This window comes from Dipodomys ordii, unplaced genomic scaffold, assembly GCF_000151885.1.
Source record: "Dipodomys ordii isolate 6190 unplaced genomic scaffold, Dord_2.0 Scaffold65, whole genome shotgun sequence".
Taxonomy (NCBI): domain Eukaryota; kingdom Metazoa; phylum Chordata; class Mammalia; order Rodentia; family Heteromyidae; genus Dipodomys; species Dipodomys ordii.
In genome coordinates, this window is record NW_012267281.1 from 7,033,620 (window position 1) to 7,052,462 (window position 18,843).

At 45.6% G+C, this 18,843-nt stretch overlaps 1 protein-coding gene across 1 annotated transcript in view; it reads right to left on the minus strand.

Moving 5' to 3' along the window:
* Positions 1-13,730: 13,730 nt before the first annotated feature.
* Positions 13,731-18,843, minus strand: part of Ipo5 (importin 5) — a 33,787-nt gene continuing 28,674 nt past the window's right edge. The window contains exons 22-25 of the mRNA XM_013023000.1: positions 18,394-18,613; positions 16,899-17,127; positions 15,778-15,919; positions 13,731-14,464 (exon numbers count right to left, since the gene is read on the minus strand). Coding sequence (XP_012878454.1) covers positions 14,378-14,464; positions 15,778-15,919; positions 16,899-17,127; positions 18,394-18,613 — 678 coding nt within the window. The 3' untranslated portion in view covers positions 13,731-14,377. The remainder of the gene's footprint in view (positions 14,465-15,777; positions 15,920-16,898; positions 17,128-18,393; positions 18,614-18,843) is intronic.

Sequence of the window (18,843 nt, forward strand, 5' to 3'; positions counted from 1 at the left end):
CCCCACGACCAAACCCCCCCCAAAAAAAGAAACCTAGAGGTGTAATTATTGATAAATCATGACATAACATTGTCGGTGTCAAACATTGGGGTCTGTGTACTTACTAGCTCAAATCATGAGGACTGCCTATATTTTAGAGAACTTGAAAGGGGAAAAAAAGCCTCTTAGAATTGAATCTTTATCTTGTTAAATGAAAATATAAAAATAGTATCAAAACTATTTTGAAAAAGTTTTGTTTTTTCAGCTTCTACTCCCACTTTAATTGAAGTGGAATATTTTAACATTTTCCATGTTTCTTAAATTAGAATATGAAAGTGTTAAAGCATGCTTTTATGAAAGCAATGAATGTTACATTTAAAAATAAAATTAGTCTCTAAAATAATTTGAGAAGCTGGGTTTGGTGGGGCACTACTATAATCCTAGTACTTGGGAAAGAGGCTGAGGTAGGAAGATTGCAAATTCTAGGCTAGCTGGAGCTACATGGTAACTCTTTGTTTCAAAAATCAATAAATGAGCCCTGGTGGCTCATGCCTGTAATCCTAGCTACTCAGGAGGCTGAGATCTGAGGATCGTGGTTCAAAGCCAGCCCAGGCAGGAAAATCCATGAGACTCTTATCTCCAATTAACCACCAGAAAACTAGAAGTGGCACTGTGGCTCAAGTGGTAACATGTTGGCCTTGAGCTGAAGAGCTCAGGCATAGCACCCAGACCCAGAGTTCAAGCCCCTCAACTGACAAAACAAGGAGGAGGAGGAGGAGCAGGAGGAGGAGGAGGAAGAGGAAGAGGAGGAGGAAGAAGAGGAGGAGGAGGAGGAGGAGCTTTATACATCAGGCACTGGTGGTTCATGTTAGTAATCCTAGCTACTAAGGATCACAGTTTGAAGCCAGTCCTGGCAAAAAAAATTCCATGAGACTCATATCTCCTATTAGACATCTGAAAGCAGAAAGTGGGGATGTGGTTCAAGTGGTAGAGTGCCAGCCTGGAGTGGAAAAGACAATCAATAGTGAGTTCTTCAGTTCAAGTCCCAATATACACATACAAGCAGACACACACAGATACATATAGACACACACACACAGATTTATGTTATGGATATTCCAGCTTTTATGTATCCTAGGATGACCTTTTTGTGTTTTCTCAGCACAAAAAAGAAACATCAAAATGTATCACTGAAGCTGGGCAGTGCTGACTCATGCCTGTAATCCTAGCTACTCACGAGGCTGAGATCTGAGAATTGCAGTTCAAAGCCAGCCCAGGCAGGAAAGACTGTGAAACTCTTATCTCCAATAAGCTACTGGAAAAACAAAAACAAAAAACAACACACACACACACACACACACACAAATCCCAGAAGCACACCTTGGCTCAAGTAGTAGAGTGCTAGCCTCAGCCAAAAAATAAATAAAAAATTAAAAAATAGCCTTTTAAGATTTGTTATTCCGGTGCCCTGCATCTTATATATACATTTTTCTAATTTGGGGAGGAGAAGGATCTCTGTGGCTGAAGTGGTAGAGCACTAGCCTTGAGCTGAAGAGCTGAGGGACAGTTCCCAGGCCCAGAGTTCAAGCCTCACGACCAACAACAACAACAAAGATTTGTTAACAGCCATGTGTCAGTGGCTCACACCTGTCATCCTAACTACTCAGGAGGTTGAGATCTGAAGATCGCAGTTCAAAGCCGGCCTAGGCAGGAAAGGCCATGAGACTTATTTCCAATTAGCTATCAGAAGAGGTATGTGGCTCAAGTGGTAGAGCACAAGCTTTGAGCTGAAGAGCTCAGGGATAGCTCCCAGGCCCAGAGTTCAAGCCCCACTGACCAAAAAGATAGATAGATAGATACATACATACATACATACATAGAGTTGTTAGCTCAGGAAGAAAAATGAAATTAGCAATTTCTTTTTCTATTTGGATCTTGTGTTCCCTACCTCGCTGTTCTAAAACAAGGAAACTGCAGACTCAGTGAGGACAGAAGCCAGAGGGACTTCAAGTGCCATTTCCATAGCAGTCACTTAGAGGAGGGCTGCCACTGGCCCAGAGAGAAAGACAGCTCACAAACACTAACTAGGGCACGGCATCCACGCAAGAACACCAAGAGCAAAAATCAGCCCCAAAACACAAATACTGACCTAATTCCAGGGCAAGTCGATCATAAAAACCAGAGAAAACCAGATTGATATTCAGATGAGTCACAATGAAAACAATGGCTATTTTTTAAGGAGAAAAGGACATTAAATATTTAAAAACCACATGATTTAGGAACAGATGGATTCTGTTGTGGGAAATGCATATTTACTTGTTTGTAGAGGCTGGTGGGATTCTCGCCAAGCTAGATTTTTTTTTGTTTTGTTTGTTCTAAGTGATTTATTTATTTATTTTGTTGGTCATGGGGTTTGAACTCAGGGCCTGGGCACTGTTCCTGAGCTGTTTTTCACTCAAGGTTAGTGTTCTACCACTTTGAGCCACACATCCACTTCTGGTTTTCTGGTGGTTAATTGGAGATTAACAGGGACTTTTCTGCCTTGGCTGGATCCTCAGATTTCAGCCCCCTGAGTAGCTAGGATTACAGGTGTGAGCCACCAGTGCTTGGCTCTAATCTTACATCTACTACTTTGAGCTACAGCTCCACTGCCAGTTTTCTGATAGTTGGAGTTAAGAGTCACAAAGACCAGCCTGCCCAGGTTGGCTTTGAATTGGGATCCTAAGATCCCAGTCTACTGTAGCTAGGATTACAGGTATAAGCCACTGGCACCTGGCCATTTCATTTTCAAAGACAGCAAATTTCCAACATACACAGACATTAAAAGGATAATATAAAATTACACTCTCTCAGCCAACTTCAGTACTTACCAAATCTTTTGATGGTTCTGCTTCTATCTCACACATCTCTTTCCACGTACACACAATTGGTATTATTTTGAATAAAGTCCTAGCTATTGCATAGTTACACCACATGACTCAGTTTGGGGATTTAGTCACAGTGTCATTGTTTTAACTAGAAAACATACTCAGTTCTCTTCCAAGGTGTCATATTGTGGACAGCTGGTTTGTTTGAAGCAGGATCCAAACAAAGACCGGACATTGCCCTTCATTGATGTATCTCTTGTGTCTTTCTTTTTTTTTCTTGGTGCCAGTTCTGGGGCTTGAACTCAGGGCCTGGGCACTGTCCCTCAGCTCTTCAGCTCAAGGCGAGTACTCTACCACTTGAGCCATAGCTCCACTTCCAGTTTTCTGGTGGTTTACTGGAGATAAAGAGTTTCACGGCCTTTCCTGCCCAGGCTGGCTTTGAACCATGATCCTCAGATATCAGCCTCCTGACTAGCTAGGATTAAGGCGTGAGCCCCTGGTGCCTGACTGTGCCTGAGCTTTTGTGCTCAAGGCTAGTACTTTACCCCTTGAACCATTCCTCCACTCCTGGCTATTTTGGGCAGTTAATTGGAGATTAACTAGGATTATAGGCCTGAGCCACCAGCTCTGGACTTGTTCTTTCTGTCATTCAGATGACACCTCTGTCCCTTTGGTGGGGTGCTGGCTCTGCATTTGGATGAAGAACTCGGCCTGTCCCAGACCTTAGTGTGTGCATGCACACGGACACATACATGGACACATACACACATACACACAGACACACAGAACATGCTTCTCGCCATCCAGCTGCCCTCCCTGGGGACTCAGAAGGATACAGGTGACAGCCTGTGCCCCCAGCACACTGACATCTTGTTGCCCTTGCCCAGAAGGGGAAGGTCTACCTTCTAAAAGGGAAGGTCTACCTTCTAAGCAGCCTGTGGTTCCCCCCTATATGCTTCCCCCTACCTTCCCCCCATACCTCGTAGTCTCAAGGAGACACAGGACAAGCTGGCAAGGAAACCAGAAAGCATCTGAAATTGAAGCCAGAGTAGCGAATTAAGATGAAATCACTAGCCAGGTGTCAGTGGCTCACGCCTGTAATCCTAGCTACTCAGGAGGCTGAGATCTGAGGATCATGGATCAAAACCAGCCCAGGCAGGAAAATCCATGAGACTCTTATCTCCAATTAACCACCAGAAAACCGGAAGTGGCACTGTGGCTCAAGTGGTAGAGCACTCACCTTGAGCTGAAGAGCTGAGGGACAGCACCCAGGCCCAGAGTTCAAGCCCCACAACCAACAACAAGAACAACAACAAAAAAGATGAAAGTCACTAAAAGAAACAAATATTTAAGAAGGGGGCAGAGGGGGAGAATGCAGGCAAGAATTCATTATCTATCCCTCGAAATCAAGACATGTGAGGGAAGGGGTGGGTGAGAAGGGATGGGATTGTGGCAGGGGTAACACAGATCCACACGGATTGTCTTCCTATACCACTTTGTGAAATGGCAACTCCTCTGGACAACTACTTAAAGAGAATTTTTATTTAAATTACAAAAAAGAACCTAAAAAAAGAAATAAGTAGTGTGTGTGTGTGTGTGTGTGTGTGTGTGTGTGTGTGTAAGAATATCCCAGATTAACAGCGGTGCTCCCTTGGGAGTTGTCCTTGGCAGTGGGACTTTCTTCCCCTTCCCTTGAAGAGAAACCACACCTAGCGACTAAAATAATCTTTTAGAATGGCAAAAGTTAACATTAATCCTTTCCAGCAAGTCCAGGCATCCAGCACTCCCTGTTCTTTAGATGTGAGGCCGGTTTCCCGTCCTTGATTGGAGCCTGGCTCAGTAATCCTTTGACCTGGAGAGGAATGCTGGGGGTCACAGGGGTCACCAGATTCCTAGATTGGAAAGTCAGGCCTGGCCAGGTCTCTTGGGAAGGGTGATGATATCAGAATAGGAATGAACCCAGTGACCCCTTCTCTGGGGAAAGTTCAAACTGAACCCTTCCCCCAGGGTAGATGGCCCTCCATTTGAACCTTCAGTTCCACCTGCAGTACCTCAGGGCAGGCTTTCATCTTTTCTTTTGTCTGTAGGTCATAGGGCTTGAACTCTGGCCTGGGTGCCATTCCTGAGCCTCTTTTGCTCAAGGCTGGCATTCTACCACTTGAGCCACAGCACCATTTGCGGCTTTTTCTGTGTATGTTGTACTGAGGAATCGAACCCAGGGACTCATGCATGCTAGGCAAGCATTCTACCACTGAGCCACCTTCCCAGCCCTTATTATTATTTTTTTTTAGACAGGGTCTTGCTATGTAACTCAGACTGACCTCAAATTTATGACCTTTCTACCCTCTGTTCTATTTCAAAATATTTCATTTTTTTTATGATGAAGTTTTCTTTTTGCAGTGACATGGGGTAATACTGCTAGGGTGAGCAGAACTCCCCCCAAAATTCCAGGGTTCACTCACTTTCAGAGAAATCCTTAGGAGCTGAGCCGTAGGTGTGAGCTGAGAGCTTATTTTATTACTTATTAGCATACATTAGTTGTATAGGGGGTTCACCGTAATATTTCCACACATGCTACCAATATATATATCAATCTTTCCATCTCACCTTCCCCCCCAAGTTTTTTTTTTTTTATGCCAGTTCTAGGGCTTGAACTCAGGACCTGGATGATGCCCCTGAGCTTTTTTGCTCAAGGCTCCTACTCTACCACTTTGAACCACAACTCCACTTCCTGTCCCTGAGCTTTTGTGCTCATAGCTAGTGCTCTACCACTTGAACCTTAAATCCAGTTCTGGCTTTTTTGGATGACTAATGGTTCTCATCGACTTCCCTCAGATCTCTGAACCATGATCCTCAGATCCCAGCCTCTTGAGTAGCTAGGATTACAGGCGTAAGGCAACCATGAGGTCACTTTAACAGGCCTTTCTTTCTTTTCCTTTTTTCTTTCGTTCTTTCTTTCTTAATTTCTTCCATCTTCTCTTTCTCTCTCTTCATTTTTTTTTTTTTTTTTTTTGCGGTTGTGGAGCTTGAACTAAGGGCTTGGACGCTGTCCCTGAGCAATTTTGCTCAAGGTTAGTGCTCTACCATTTTGAACCACAGCACCCCTTCCAGTTAATTGGAACTAGTCTCAGGGCCTTTCCTGCCCCAGCTGGCTTTAATGATCCTCAGATCTCAGCCTCCTGAGTAGCTTGGATTACAGGCGTGGGACCTCGGTGCTGGCCTCACTACTTTTCTTAAATTCAACAGGTTTGATTGTTCTGTTCCCAAGCAGACAACACCATGTTGACCATACTGATCCATACTCACCTTCTTTAGCCCTCCCCTCACCCTTTTTGTTGTTGTTTTAAAGCATCCTTTGATTTCAAAACCCACAAATCTGGATTTGTTTTTTGTTTTTTTGTCGGTTGTGGGGCTTGAACTCTGGGCCTGAACACTTCCTTCAGCTCTTCAGCTCAAGGCTAGCGCTCTACCACTTGAGTCACTTCCAGTTTTCTGGTGGTTTATTAGAGATAAGTGCTTCACGGACTTTCCTGCCCCGGCTGGCTTTGAACCGCCTCAGATCTCAGCCTCCTGAATAGCTAGGATTACAGGCGTGAGTGACTGGTGCCCGGCTGGATTTGTTTTTTGCAAAAGAATCACACGTATTTTCCTACCTGCAATCAGATCATTGTCATCATCATCATCATCATCATCATCATCATCATCATCATCAGCAGCAGCAGCAGCAGCAGCAGCAGCAGCAGCAGCAAGCTGTTTCCATGTGCTGGAGACGCCTGGGGAACAGCCCAGCCACCCTGACTGTAGGGCTGAGCTCAGGTACCACCTTGCCTTGGCTCTCACCCTCCACAATTGCGGTTACACAGCCCAGCCTTTATTAGTAGATCTCTGCCTTTCTCTGCACCCCCCTCCTCTTGTCTCTCTTTCTTCCCTCCCCCCCTCCCTTCCTCCCCCCCCCTCTTCAGCTGCTTGGAAATCAGCTTCAGCTGTAAGCAACTTGAATAAACAAAAACATTGGAGGATTTTTTTTCCCTTTTCAACACCTGTGTATGAAACCTGCAACCCTTATTATTAAATAACCTTGTTGTGAGGAAAAGAATGATTTCATTCCAAAGCAGAAAAAGCACCTGAGTTTATTTGCTCCAAGATTGCCTGTCTGCACCGCGAATCCTTTTCTGCTCCCGGCTGGCTCAAGCCTGGCCATCGCGTGAGGCCTTGGCCCAGGGTCCTGAAGATTTCAAAGCGCACCTCGATGGCTCCATCCTAAGGCTGCAAGCGAGCCCCTAGCCACAAGAGGGCGCGAGCGAGGAGGAACCCCCACAGGTGGCTGGCTGGTGCCTGACAGGACGTTCTTCCTGGAAGCGCACCGGAGGCGGAGGCGCAAGACCTAGGCGCAGGGGGGCGCGTGTTTGGAGCATCGCCGCGGGTCCGGTGACAGCTCAGAGTTCTGCACCTGGTTGGGGATGATTCCTTCACCCAGAGACGTGCTCAGCCACACGGCCACTTTTCTACCCTTGCTGGCTTCAACCTATGATCCTCTGGACTTCAGTCTCCTGAGTTACTAGGATTACAGGTGTGAGCCCCTGGCACTAGTTGAAAACACGATCTGTAGTCCCCAGAAGATGGTTACAGGGAGACCAGAATATGGGTGATATCTGAACACTGTGTGTGTGTGTGTGTGTGTGTGTGTGTGTGTGTGTGTGCAGGCACGCTGGTACTACAGTTTGAACTCAGGACTTGGGTGCGGGTCTCTCTGCTTTTTTACTCAAGGCTGGTGCTCTCCCACTTGAGCCACAGCTCTATGTTGTTTTTTGCTGGTTAATTGGAGATAAGAGTCTCATGGACTTGGCTGCCCAGGCTGGCTGCTCAGATCTCGGCTTCCAGAGTAGCTTGATTTTGTTTTTGTCACAAAGTAGTGTCTCCCCTAAAAGCACACACATACAGGTCTACTCCTCGGGGGTCTAGTAAAACACATTGCCCTGCACGATCACACCTCATGACCAGCCCCCACACACTCGTGTGAGAAGACAGCATGCACACGTGTATCTATTTGGTCTCCATCATTCCCACCAGCATTTTTTTTTTCTGGTCCCAAGTCTTGAACTCAGGGTCTGGGCACTGTCCCTGAGCTCTCTTGCTCTACCACTTGAGCCGCAGTGACACTTCCAGCCTTTTCTGTGATTAATTGAAGAGTCTCACAGAGTTTTCTGCCCAGGTTGGCTTCAAACCGAGATCCTCAGATTTCAGCCAGGATTACAGGCATGAGCCACCAGCACCCGGCTCCACCGGGAAATCTTGTTGGCTTGACTAGCAGCATCTGGGGTGGACCTGAGCTTGGCTGCCATCTCTAGCATCAGGCCTACAGCAGTAGCAGAAGGCACTATCCCCTCCGATCCACCTCCCAGCCTCGCCACTGGCTCCTTCTCACTGCAAGTCCTCTCTCCTCTGCTGACCCCATGTCAGCCTGAAGCTGCAGATACCTGCCACGTGCCCAGGCTTGTCATGCTGAGTCCGTTGATTGAGCACCACCGAGCTCCCATCACCACCCTGCGGTGATGTCCGGCCGGCTCTGTGCTGGACTCTGCTCCACCTCCTTGCTGCGGATCCATCCTGCTCGCACCTCATGCGACAAGGCGGGGCTGGCAGTCCCCACAGGACAAAGCTTGAGCTTGGCTCCCGAAGTGCTGTGAGTTAAGTCCTCACGGTGGGATCCCAGAACTGAGTGTGAGCCCTCCCTGGACCCAGCCATTGTATTTACTGTTTTGGCAGTAATGGGGTTTGAACTCCAGGACTTGGGCTTACCAGCAGCGCCTCTACCCTGAGCCATACTCCCAGCCCTTTTTGTTGTTTATGCTTGGACCACGATCCTCCTGTTATTTCTTGCATGACTGATGTGTATCATTGTGCCCTCATGAACTTCTTGCTTGGGCTGGTTTTGAACCTGCCTTCCTGATCACTACTCTTCAGGCCTTCATGTCCGCTAGACCGAGTTACAAACTTGAACTGGGTCACTGCTTGGTCTCCATGCCTGTGCTGGCGTAGCACAGACCTAGGGTGCTTCTGCCTCAGTGCTCCACCTGCAGAACCTGCACGCATGCATGCTTTCCTTTGTGCGGTAGCACTGGGTCCTGCCTGCATGGACTCCCGTTTTCCAGTTCTTTCTAGTGTGCCTTCGGCTGGGGTCCTGGGTTACATCCATTTCACCCTTCATCCTGGGCCTAAGTCGTTAGAACGGGAGGCAGGCTGTGTGGACAGGTGGACGGGTGGCCACAGCTCTGAGTACCGCAGGGTGTGGTGGTGGGTGGCCCAGGTGGGCCTCACAGGGCTGGCCCTGCCCGTGGCTCCATTTGTGTGTTCCTGCAGTCCACTGGAGGAGCACACCGGCTTGCTCTGTGCAGGAGGGGAGCAAGTGCATTCAAGCTGGACACTGAGAACAAGGATGGCGGTCAAGTGCAGTGGTGATCGGAAATCCTGTCTTCATCACGAAGGCTCTTTCCATAGACACGGGGCACCTGCAGACAGCATATTTGCCATATGCTATGCGCACTCCTGCTCAAACAGTGTAGAGATGGCTCACATCTTCAGTTAGCTCCCTGACTAGTTACTTGTTTTCTTCTGGTACTGGGGCTTGAACTCTGGGCTTGGGCACTGTTCCTGAGCTGCTTTTTTGCTAGTGTTCTCCTACTTGAGGCAAAGCTCCATGTCTGCCTTTTAAAACAAAGGTAGTTAACTGGAGATGAGTCTCACACTTTCCTGCCCAGTCTGGCTTTGAATCGCAATCCTCAGATCTCAGCCTCCTGAGTAGCTGGGATTAGTCATGAGCCACCAGCACTTGGCTTGTCTAGCTTTTATTTTTTGGGTTGGTCATGGGGCTTGAACTCTGGGCCTGGGTGTTGTTCCTCAGCTCTTCAGTTCAAGGCGAGCGCTCTACCACTTGAGCCACAGCACCACTTCCAGTTTTCTGATCGTTTATTGGAGATTAGAGGTTCATGGACTTTCCTGCCAGGGCTGCCTTTGAACTGTGATCCTCAGATCTCAGCCTCCTGAATAGCTAGGATTACAGGCGTGAGCCACGGCCACCCGGCCTGTCTCTAGCTTTTTAAAGCAGAGATGCTCCTATACTGCCCTCTGAAGGTTCTCATATTTTTCTCTAGAAACAAATATTCAAACTAAAAATACCTAAAAATAAACGAATACCCAAACCTGAAAACCCACATATAAACTACTCAGAAAGCCAGCTGTTGCTCATTTTTATTAAAACAATAAAAAGCACTAGTGCTATTTTCAATATACTTACTGTGGGTTTGGCTATTTACCAATTTTATTATAATTCAAGAATGAAGTCTTAAAACATGTAATTAAAATATTTTTTCATACAGTTGAAGGTAAAATACCCCCCCCAATTTTTTTTTGTATCATCTCAGCAGAAGCAAGACAGATTTAAAATCATTTCCCTTCTGACTCCATGAATGAGAATTTTTGTAGGAGACCACCTGGTGAAGCAGGGGGAGGAATTCAGAACACAAGGTAACAAACAGGATGGCAGGAAAGTGGAAGGACGGAGGGAGGGGAGCAGAAGATGCCATCAGGAGGGAACACAGTCCTAGTGACAGAAGGAATTTCTAGCTGCAAGACAATCCCAAGCCTCTTGCAAGACTTAACGCCAGGATAGTGACGGCTCTGTCCTGGGGGCCGCCTCTGGAGAACCCCCAGGGAAGAGCAAGTGTTGGAGATGAGCTGCGGTTCTGAGACCAACATACTGAGGCCTGAAAACAAAGGACACTCGCAGGCCAAGGCAGCTCAAGACACTCACAGTCCGCCACAGAAGAGGTTGGGGGGGGGGGGCTATTCAGGTAACAAGGAGCACCTCCTGCAGTGCGCCTGTGTGCAGTGGGCAGATCAAAGCCTCCTGGTCTAGACTGCCTTTGCCATCAGAAAAAGACATTTAAGACAGCATGAACAGCACATGCGAGGCATGTGGAACCCCCATCAAAAGACCAAACCTGTCATTCACAGGTAGAGGCGGCAACGAGGTATAAGCTCAAGGCACAGGAAACAATGAAATACTAGGAGAAATCTTGCCTGCAAGTCAGGTACAAGCAGCTTTCAGAACATCAAACAGGTAATATCAGAAAAACAAGACATTGTTGTTAAAATACTAAGCATACAAGAACAAAGAAAGAATATTGAATACTGCAAGAAAAGTTACAAGTCACACACAAAGGCAAACCTATCAGAACAAAAGATTTATTTTTGGCTGGTCCTGGGGCTTGAACTCAGGGCCTGAGTTTCCTTTCACTCAAGGCTAGCACTCTACCACTTGAGTCATAGTGCCACTTCCAGTCTTTTCTGAGGAGTTTGCGATGAGTCTCACAGCCTTTCCTGCCTGGGTTGGCTTCGAACCATGATCCTTAGATCTTAGCCTCCTGAGTAGTGAGGATTATAGGTGTGAGCCACCGAAGCCCAGCTTATGACAGATTTCTCACAGAACTCTAAAAATGCATGGAATGACATATTCCAAGCCTTCTGTACCGGCAAAGCTATTCTTTGTAGTTGGAGTTTATAACCTTCATGATCACCAAACCAGTACTGCAGAAAAGAGGATCCTACACAAGAGGAAGACAGTATGTGCAACCAGAAAAACAGAAGAATCCCGAGATTAGCAAAAGCAGATAGAAAAGCAGCAGACTTCCTAAAAATACCAATGACATAAAATACAATATACCTTTCGATATTAACAATGGTAATGGTCTCAATTCTCCAATCAACAGACATAAAATAGCAAGTTGGACTGAAAAGCACGACCTGCTGAATTCAAATTCCAGTACTGAATTAAGTCCTGGCTGGGCACTGGTGGCTCACGCCTATAATTCTAGCTGCTTAGGAGGCTGAGATCTGAGGATCCCTGTTCAAAGCTAGTCAGAGCAGGAAAGTCTGTGAAACTCTTATCTCCAATTGATCACCAGAAACCTGGAAGTGGTGCTGTGACTCAAGTGGTAGAGCGCTTGCCTTGAGCTGAAGAGCTGAGGGACAGTGCTCACTATTCAAGCCCCATGGCCGACAACACACACACACACACACACACACACACACACACACACACACACACACACACACACACTACAAAACAAGTCCTGACAGTTTGTTGTTCACAGGAAACACATCTCACTGATTGGTTTAGTTGGATAGAAAACATTTTCCAGGCAAAGACTGGATGCAGCAGGCATAAAACATTTCTACCAAAATGAGTCAGATGAGACAAAGGCTGCTTCATTTTAATAAGGGGGCTATCCATCAAGTGGGGGGACGATCATTAGCATACAGACATCAAATATCGGTGCATTTCATCTCATCATAACACTACAAGACTTTCAAACAGTGAAGTTCTCACTATCCTCTCACTAGTAGGTTCTCTAGAGGAAAAAAAAAAACAAAAAGCAAGAAACTTCATCCAACAAGCTGCAGCACACATTCTCAGGAGCCATAGAACTTTCTCTGAAATAGGTCATACTTTAGGACCAAGAGCTAACTTTCTAGGAAAAATGAAAGCAAAGATGCCAAAGGACATCATCTTTAGTCCTGAGCCTGGATTTCAGGCCACAGCTTTGAACACCAACCTTATACTTGATTTAATGCCACCCCCTACCCCCCTCCATAGTTTGACCCCAGGGCTCTGCATCCTCTTGATCACCTCCCAGGTAACTGAGATTACAGTGTAAGGCACTATGTCCAGCACTGGCTTTTATACTTGTCTTTGAAAACTGCAGTCAATATGGCCGCAGTGCGCCTGTCCGTCCTCTCCCTACAGGAACATTACTGGGCTGTCCCAGGGGTGGGTGGCATGGAAGCAGGCAGGGTGTGGCTACCTAAGCACTTAGCATGCTGCTGCTGTGTACCCCAAGTTCCCCACTAAAGCCCCATGTGTTTCAGGTCACATTCCACCCAGCTCAGGACACAGGCTGCTCTCCACGTTTCTTTTCTGCCAGTATCCTCACTGAAAGCCCAGGCGATGGGCATGATTTTACTGTTCTATTAAAGAAAGCAAAGGGCCTGCCTGTCACTTTTCCTCTGCCAGAAATACAGGGTTAGAAACTTCCAATATAGCCAAATCCTCTAGAAGAGTCCCACAGGCTCCACTGACGGCGGCGGCGGCGGCGGGGGGGGGGGGGGGGTGTAAAGTTACTGTTTTCTGCCAGGGAACGTGGCCTGTGGCAAGGAAGAATTGAAGGTATTTTCTAACCAGAACTATCTACCTTATAATGTGTTCTATTCTGTAGTCTCTCTCAGATTTAGTTTAATAAAGTAATGCGAATCATTTAAGGAAAAACCTTTAATTCTGATCTATGCATAAAATTCATTTTTATATCACGGTTAAATGTAGTACAAACTATAAAAATGTTAACACTGAAGTTTTCAACAGAAATCTATTTAAGACCCCTTAGAAAAGTTATTTAAAGAAACACCACCAAATCATTTACTGATGTGAGGTTAACACATAGAGAGAAAACATACACACATTTTACTGAAATTTTCAGTAAATAATTTCAGCCATAATACTTATCACAAAAGTAATACTTCCAACAGTGTGTGTGTCTCTATAGCAGTTACAGTTCGCAATGAAAACTATGCCAGATCTGATGTATTCAGAACACTCTTGAGTTTTAAAACACTACTGGTCAAAAGAAAAATATAAATTGCAATCCCCAAGGATACCAATTGTGAATGGAATAGGTGAGGAATAAATTAACTGGATGACAGTGAAATCTGGATGTTCAAGGTTGCACAAGGAAAATACTAGAGGAAAAACAGAGCCATAGCTATCATCTTAAAAAAATATTAGATCACTCTCATATTAAAAACATTAAAATGAATCAAACCAGACAGTACTGAGTTTTTACACAAGCGTCTTTTGTAGTCAACGTTTATTGAGGAGTGAAATGAGATGACTGTCAGACAAGCCAATGACACGTCACACTCCGGGCGGGTAGCGCAAGCCTCCCGGCCAGTCACTGCGTGAGACGTTTGGGGAAACAGAACCAACTATGACGTCCTCACGCTTGTGGTTTGTATGGGGCTTCTGCACCCACTTGGTTTGCTGGGTGGAAGGCATCTTTCTATCCCACAAAATGACTCACTCCAATTGATAGAACGAACACTTGGGTGGATAGTGATTTAACACACATCTATGCTGATTAATTGATCTTAAAGCTGTTTTTCCTTAAATGTCCTTATGTCTACTGAGAAAAACTAATTTTATTTCCCTCTCCCCTCACATGGGTGGGGGGGAGATAGCAATAGAAAAATACTCTTCAGTGTACTGCAGGGTTTGCAGGCAACTCCCTCAGTGGGCTGCCAGAATCCACTGTAATTCCACTCTGCACGGGGCTGCTCCTGCTCTTGGCTCTCCTCTCCCGAAGAATGGCCTACACACAACACTACCGCTCTCTCCTGCTCAGAAACAAAACAAAGAAACCTAAACAAAAGGGTAAACGTTTATTTGGAGTTAGTTTTCTGGTGGGTGATATTAAGGCCCTTCAAGCAGAGTTCAGGAGCTCTTGTATTGCTGCCTGCTGCTCTGGACTGAGCTGTGCTATGCATTCAGTCCACAATCCTCCAGAAGTCTAGAAGAAAAAAAAAACAACAACACGGCGGAGTGATTAGACAGGGGGAAGGGATGGCCTGCGGGACTTAAGTCATCATCATGCATGCACAGACTGAAATGTGACAACACGGTTTCCCTGGCTACCTGAATTTCAAGACTATTAGTGCAAAAGCAAGAAATCTGTTCCTCTCTTCAAAGTTTGCATAGTTTATAGAAAAATTTCTTCCCTTTTGCACTGATAAAGCTACACTAGCTATTGACATCTTAAAGTAACCAAAACATATGCATTCAGGAAGTGATGAATGGCTGCGCTTTTTTTATTTTGGTCCAGTTGTGGGGCCTGAACTCTGGGCCTGGGCGCTGTCCCTCAGCTCTTTAGCTCAAGGCTAGCACTCTACCACTTGAGCCACAGCGCCACTTCTGGCTTTTTTGTTTTTGCTTATGTGGTGCTGAGGAATAGAACCCAGGGCCTCATGCATGCAAGGCAAGCGCTCTACCACTGAGCCACCTTCCCAGCCCCTGCTGCGCTTTTTGTTTGCTTGTTGGCTGTGGGGCTTGAGATCAGGGCCTGGGCACTGTGCTCTTTTGCCCAAGGCTACTGTTCCTATCACTTTGAGCCACAGTGCCACTTTCAGATTCTGGTAGTTAACTGAAGAGAGGAATCTTTCCTACCCAGGCTGGCTTTGAACTGTGATTCTATATCTCAGCCTCCTGAGTAGCTAGGATTATAGGTATGAACCACTAGTGCTTGGGCTCCACTTGCTACTTTTCCCCTCCTTAGGTGGTATTAGAGTGCCTTGTGCTTCCTAAGGCAGTTTTTCTACTTCTTGAGCCACACTTCTAGCCCTTCTTGCTTTTGTTTCTGATCAGGGTATACTCAGCATTGCCAGGCTGGCTGGAACTATGATTCTATTTATGTTCCCCACACAGCTTGTATGACAGTCACATGCCACCACGCCCGCTCTTTTATTGGATAAGATTGTAGTCTCCTGAACTTTTTGCCTAGGCTAGTCTAGAACCACAGACCTTCTCATTTCAGCTTCCTGAGCAGTTATAATCACAGGCATGAGCAACCACAACAAGCTAACAACTATTACATCTTATCTCTCTTTCCCTTCAGATAAACAAAACAACTACATGATGAATATATGCCCTGCACACACTGAGAGGCTTAAAATATTTTACTTCTAGCAAAATGGGGTCATATGGATAATCCAATTGAGATAAGATAAAATGCCCTTTTCTCAATTTCTAAGACAGAGTAGGGTGGGTGGGGACCTTGAGAAAGAAAAAGTCTACTTCAGTCGTCCTAATTCAACCAAATTAGCTTACCTGTACTTGGCGAACGACATTGGCCAGACGTTTGGCACAAGGGTCTTCATGTTTAATGGCCTCGTGCATTTCTCCTTCGGCGATTATGCTGAATATTTTGGGCAGATTGGAATTGTTTGGGCCAAGAACGATTGGGTGGTTACTGGCAAAAGAAAAATCATCTTGACAAATGGAACTTATAAAATATGCTAAGAGCTTTATAAATAATTAAATGCATTAACAAAAGAAAAGGTAGTTTTACTACTTTTTGGACATCAACTAAGATAAATCTGAAGTTCAAAGAGATATGAAGAAGGCTGGGAAGATGGCTGAATGGTAGAGTGCTTGCCGCTTGCCTACCGTGCATGAAGCCCTGAGTTCGATTCCTCAGTACCACATACACAGAAAAAGCCACAAATGGTGTTGTGGCTTAAGTACTAGCCTTGAGCAAAAGCAGCTCAGAAACAGGGCCCAGGCCCTGAATTCAGTCCCCAGGACTGGCAAAAAAACAAAAACAAAAACACAAAACCAGAAAAAGAGTATTTCAAGAGTAAATGGGGAAATAAATCCCAGGTAGCGGCAATGGAAAAACACAGGTAATTGTAGTCTTTGTCACTGAGGGTAACAGTAGTCACTTCTAAGATGACCCAACAGCCCGGAGAACGGGTTTCAGGTGGTGGCCAGCTATATCCTATTCTGCTCAGTGTCTATCTGCCAGGGGAGGCACTAGCACAGCACTTGTGCATCATGAAGGAATATAGGCCTGCTGCAAGTCCAGTGATTTTGCTGGGTTTATTCATGCTAAAAACAATAATAACAGTGATAGAGCCAAGAGTGAACTAGTAACAGGGGAATGCAGACTTAGAAAACAGACACAAACAATACGGGTTTGATCTCAGAAGCTCCTATAGTTCAGTCTCTGTTGCTCACCTCTGATATACTCAGGGGCCTAAAACAGGATAAATACCACCACAGCTGGAAGTCAGATTCGTTATGGCCTGCTGATGTACTTTTTGAATAAAAAGCACCAAAATTCTAGAGGGTCATTAACAATGTATTTGGACATTTTCTACAGTACCCCCAACAATTAAATTTAATTCCATCATACACAACTCAGCAGTACAAATTACTGGGCTTCTTACCTTTCAATCAAGTCGCACAGGTAACTGAAAGTCTGAACAGCTTCTTCCTTATCTTCATGTAGAGGCAGCCAAGACAACCAGTGTGGCAGGACTTCTTCAACGTTTACACAGTCGGGCTTGAACTTCATCATTTTGCCTACTGCTGAGATGCAGTTCTCTGTGGCATTGACATTTTCTTTGGTCTTAGAATCCGCAGACTGAATAACTCTCACGAGCAGCGGAAGCGCTTCTGAAAGCAGCATTGCGAGAAAGGCCAGTTAAAACTCGCATTTTTATACAAATGAATATGAATAACTGTATTTGGGGTCTGCTTATAATTTAAGGATAGAGAAATGTGAAAGGAAGTGTGCTCAGAATGGGAGCGAGGGGGATACCAGGCTTTGTCAGGGGTGCTAGTAGCTCATAGGGACCCAGCGACAACACTGCTCATCACCCAAGGGGACTCAAGTTTTAAGACCTCTATTTCCTAGAGTGTAAAAAGTCCTCTGCTAAGGCCACGGGCCAAATTCCAAGTGAGATACTGCCAGGAAAGGCTACGGTAGAGGAAGCTTTGATTCTACTTGGGTCTCATTTCCATTTCTACAAGGCCTTGAGCTCTCAGCTTTTTTGCTTATGACTGGTGCTTTACTGCTTGAGCCACACCTCCCACCTCTGGCTTTTTTATGGCTATTTGGAGGTAAAAACTGAATTTCTTGTCTATCCAGGCATGCTCCAAATTGCAATTTTCAGATCTCAGCTTTCCAAGTAGCTGGGATTGTTAAGTATGAACCACTGGTGCCTGGCTAAAAATTAACTCCTATTTTTTTATTTTATTTTACTTTTTTTTTTGCTTATGTGGTGCTGAGGAATCGAACCCAGGGCCTCTGGCCTGCAAGGCAAGTGCTCTACCACTGAGCCACCTTCCCAGCCCCATATTTTTTTATTTTTTGTTGGTGTGGAGCTTGAACTCTGGGCCTGTGCGCTGTCCCTCAGCTCTTCAGCTCAAGGCGAGCGCTCTACCACTTGAGTCACAGTACCACACTTCTGGTTTTCTGGTGGTTAACTGGAGATAATCTCATGGACTTTCCTGCCAGGGTTGGCTTTGAACTGTGATCCTCACATCTCAGCTTCCTGAGTAGCTACCATTACAGGCGTGAGCCATCCACATCTGGCTTTTTTTCTTTTCCCCTTTTGTGCTAGTCCTAGGGTGTGAACTCAGGGCATGGGTACTGTCCCTGAGCTTTTGTGCTCAAGGCTCGTGTTCTACAGCCAAAAGTCACCTCTCTACTTCTGGTATTAATTGGAGATAAGAGTCTCATGGAATTTCATACCTGGGCTGACTTTGAACTGCAATCCTCACATCGGAGCTATCAACACCCAGCTCAAGAATAAACTCTTAAGCACTATAAAGGAGGTATTTGAAGAGACGAATATTTAGGGCTATGACAAAGGAAACCAAGTAGGCGCAAGAAGCATGTCTGCAATGAAATGCATGCAGGAGGATAAACAAAAGTACCTGTACAGAAAGGGCGATAGTTATCTCCACCGTACTGTGCCATGACTCCCAGGCCATATGCTGCTGCCTGTCTGACCTCTGGGCTGTTATCACATACGTACTGGAGCATTGGCCGTAAGAAATATTCTGCATACTTAAATGAGGCTGGACTACAGTGTTCTATGACATCATCAAAGATGCACAAGCCCCATTGTCTGTCTGGCCAGGGTCTATGTGGACACTACAAAAAAAGAGATTATTTTACCTGTTGACTGGTATACGTTAGGAATGGCAAGAAATATTCACTACTTACATAGATGTAACTGACACAGGCAAAGGGAAACAGTGACGTAAACAAATATACTTTGTAGGGAAGTCAAGGTAGGCAGGTGCAGTGTGGGACTCCATGCCTTGTTACCCAACAGGATGGCTTAAAGCCAGGCCTGGACAATATGGTTTAACTATTTTGCC